Source organism: Vipera berus (genome assembly GCF_964194415.1).
Source record: "Vipera berus genome assembly, chromosome: 5".
Taxonomy (NCBI): Eukaryota; Metazoa; Chordata; class Lepidosauria; order Squamata; family Viperidae; genus Vipera; species Vipera berus.
This window is the reverse complement of record NC_138207.1, coordinates 104,276,776-104,280,466: the sequence shown is the minus strand read 5'-3', so window position 1 is coordinate 104,280,466 and position 3,691 is coordinate 104,276,776. Positions and strand designations below refer to the sequence as shown.

The 3,691-nt window shown below is 47.0% G+C and overlaps 1 protein-coding gene across 1 annotated transcript in view; it reads right to left on the bottom strand.

The window, feature by feature from the left end:
* Window positions 1-351: 351 nt before the first annotated feature.
* Window positions 352-3,691, bottom strand: part of CSGALNACT2 (chondroitin sulfate N-acetylgalactosaminyltransferase 2) — a 40,152-nt gene continuing 36,812 nt past the window's right edge. The window contains exon 8 of the mRNA XM_081328240.1: window positions 352-2,111. Within this exon, the coding sequence (XP_081184366.1) occupies window positions 1,819-2,111 (293 nt within the window). The 3' untranslated portion in view covers window positions 352-1,818. The remainder of the gene's footprint in view (window positions 2,112-3,691) is intronic.

Sequence of the window (3,691 nt, the reverse complement as noted above, 5' to 3'; positions counted from 1 at the left end):
GGAGCTCCTCAGAGGCTTCCTCTGACTCTAATGTCACTCCAGGCCCCTCCTCCTCCTCCTCCTCCTCCTCCTCCTCCTCCTCATCTGATTCCTGAGACTCAAGTTGCCGGATCCACCGGCTGGCGAGGAATCACAACAGAAAGTTGTGAAATGGGGCAAAGTTCACTTAGCAAGTGTCTCGCTTAGCAGTGGAAAATCTGGTTCAGTTGTGGTGGTGAGTCAAGGACTACCCGTATTCTAATAACATGCTACTTTTGTTCTGACAGCAAGACAAACCGTCCCTTAAGTGTGTCTTTGGGTTCATTCTCTCAATCACTCCAAGAAGGCAAAAGGACGTCTCAAAACATCCCTTTGCCAAAGTGACAGCTTATAATCAGCCAATTTGCTGAAAAAAAAAAGGCTCACAGCCCATTCTCCAAACTGGCCTCACAAAAGTCAAGGATTCGGCATTCTTTGATGTTGCAGCTGTCCGTCTTTCCCTAATTCTCTTCCCCCAGGTTGAACGCCAAGGAAGAAACCAGTCGAATAATAAAAGAGAGGAATATTCCATTTATTTATAAAGACAAGACAAACAGCAAGTCCATTACATTCTCTCCAGGTCAGATAAGTTATATTTGTTCTCCACAATGTTATATAAAAGCCAACTACAGGTTTAAAAAAAGGGATGGGTCCAAATAGTGTACGGTTATGCCTTAGACCGAGGAAAACTCAAAAGCCTGTTTTCTTTTCATGATCCAGGAATGTGCCGGAGAGTTCTGGCACCTCTCGGACATATCCTGTTTGAAATGGATCGATTACAAAAAAAGAAAAGGGAAGGAAGAAAAAAAAACAAGAGCCTGATTCCACTTTTCTGCCACTGGTGTTCATTCCACATGAGCCTGAAAAAGTGGACTTGTCTGGCCAACGCTAAAGAATATGAAAAGGAGACAAATTAGCAAGGTGACTTATGTCTAAATTTCTTGGCTACTTTCTGGTGCTCTCCACCTCGGTCAAGTGACAGAACAAAAAAACCCACCGCTACTTTCATCTGAAGAGGATCAGAATTGAACTAATCACTTGCTCCTCCTAGATCCCCAAAACATGCAGAAGAAAAGAGAAAAGAAAAAAAGAGAAAAAGAAAAATTGGCCGGTAGCTAGGATAAGCAAAACAGCATAGAAGCAAAACTCGTGTACAATCTGCTAAAAGTTACGGCACAGCGACTGTATCGTAAACTCGGTCTTTTTTTAAATTTCTTTTTTTAGACACTTGAACATCTGGATTTTTTTTTGGGTGGGGGAGGAAAGTGGATAAAGGCAAACTCAGCGGTTCTAGCTGCACGATGTACAGGTCAGGGCACAATCTCCCCCCATTTTTTTGTTTTTGTTTTGCCTGTTCCCGTTGAATGGATACATACCGTGTCTGTTCTAAAAAACCCAACCAAACAACAATAACAACAAAACTGAAGTTAACGCCCAGGAAAATGGAGAGGGGTGGATCCCGTACCTTCGCCAAGAAGGAAGATTGGTAGAACCAAAGCTATGAAAAAAAATGGACAATGGAGTAGATGCTACCTTCTTCTCCCCACCCACCCCCATCCCATGCGCACCGTCCGGCTAGTAGAAGCCAAGGGGAAGACACCCTTTTGTGTGAGTGTGCCTACTCAAGGTAAGGTCCGTGGTGACGCCTGGCCACAGAAAGAGATCTTTCAACTGAGAGAGAGAGAGAGAGAGAGAGAGAAAGAAGAGGCACTGCATGTTTTGTAAGCTAAGTTAATTAAGGCTTCGAAACCAAACCTGGTTCATAGCAGCTAGTCTGAAAAGTTGCACCAAAGAGTCGGTCTAGCCGATGGCTTCGCTGTTAGTCTTGTAGGCCTGCTTGCGCAGGTGGGCTTCGATCTCCTCCCGGAACACAAGCATGCCGAGGTGCGAGTGAGAAGCCTCGTTCATGGCTTTCGACTGGATGCACATGCGGTATTGCTCGGGAGTCAATTCGTCCACGCAGTGCTTCTCGTGCCAAAGGTGAAAAAGGCCGGGCACGGGGGTCCGGACCACCATGAGGTTGCTGTGCAGGTACTTCCGGTAGAGGTGGACGTCTTCTCCGCCCCACCCTTTGACTTCCAGGTCAAAACCTCCTGGGGGGAACCAGAGAGAATGTGAGGACCCAGGGCACAGAACAGAGGCAACACAGTCAGCTAGCAATTCAAACCGCCCTTTAATTGCTCCAAATTTTCCCCAAATGCTCCCCTATTTCTGGCAAGCCTCCAAACAAAGGAAGACACACACCCATTCAGCCGCCTCTGGCTGCAAGTAGTTTCACATACAGTCTGATTAGGAGAGGAGTTTACTCAAGGCCACGGGGATAACAAGGAATGACACATACATCATAAACCTAACGAGTCTCTGGGAATACAAGCTTGCCTGAGCAGTTTCAGAAGAGAAGCCAAAATGCAGTCCAAGGTCTTTGAACATCCAAGCAACATTGTCAGTCAGTCCAATAGTCAGAGTTTCCGGATTTCCAAGCAGAAGTCACAGAATAAGAGATCAGCAACAACACACACAAAACTCCAAGAAATCAGCGTTTGTTCCTGACAAATGCCCCTCCACACAGCGTCTCCTTAAGTCTCAGTCTCCAGGTGTACCTTGTGGAGAGGGGAGGGACGCTCTTCTCCCGAGTAGTTGAGCCTGCCTGTGTTGTTCCCTCCTCCTCTCCACTCCCCGTGCTCTTGGATCAGGTGGGGGTGGCCCTTGCTCATTGCCTGAACTCTTGTCTCTCCTGTTCCTCCTGTCCCAATCCTGAAGGACTCTGGCTTGCCTCGGCCTGCTCTTCCCACAGACACCTCTCCCTCGGCCTCCATAGGGTCCCCTTCCAGCTCATTTACCCGCCCCCCCCCAGATTCAGGCTCCGACGGAGGCATGACAGAGAACGTCAGAAGAATTTTGGAAGGACGTAGGAAGCAGAGCTTGGATCAAAACGGGCAGGCGTGAATCCTTTTGTTAAAATGATTCGGCAGACTGGCTGGAGGCAGGTGGTAAGAAGGGTCAAGGTGAAGGTCCTTGCGCTGAAGAAAGCTGCACAGTCCTGAAACCCACCCACCCCCCAGAATTCCTGAAGAATGCTGACCGTTCCCAAAGGAACGGTGAGATTCTTGTAACGTGTTCTAAGTGACTAACAATCAATGATGGTTGGTTGAAACTATTCGCGTGTGGTTCTGGTCACTTGCAGCTTCAACAATACCATAATGTGTACGAAGCCACCGTAAAACATCTGGCAAAACAATTATATATTTAGTGATTTTGTTCTATATATTTAGTAATTCTCTCGACAGAGAAGAATATTTGTAGCTCAGGGTTGAAATGAGGGGTCCCTGGTGTTCTCTGAGCTTGGTTGTTTTCTTGTGGACGTTTCATTACCCAACTAGGTAACATCATCAGGGCTAGAAGAGAGAGTGGTTTGTGGAGAGGAGGAGGAGGAGGAGGATTGTGGGGTCCTTGGTGATCTCTGAGCTTGGTTGTTTTCTTGCGGATGTGTCATTACCCAAACTAGGTAACATCATCAGTGCTAAAAGGGAGAGGTGTTTATGGAGAGGAGAAGGAGGAGGATTGTGGGGTCCTTGGTGATCTCTGAGCTTGGTTGTTTTCTTGTGGACATCATCAGTGCTACATGTTAAAAGATTGAACACCCTCTTGTGAAGGGTGGATAGGATTCAACAGT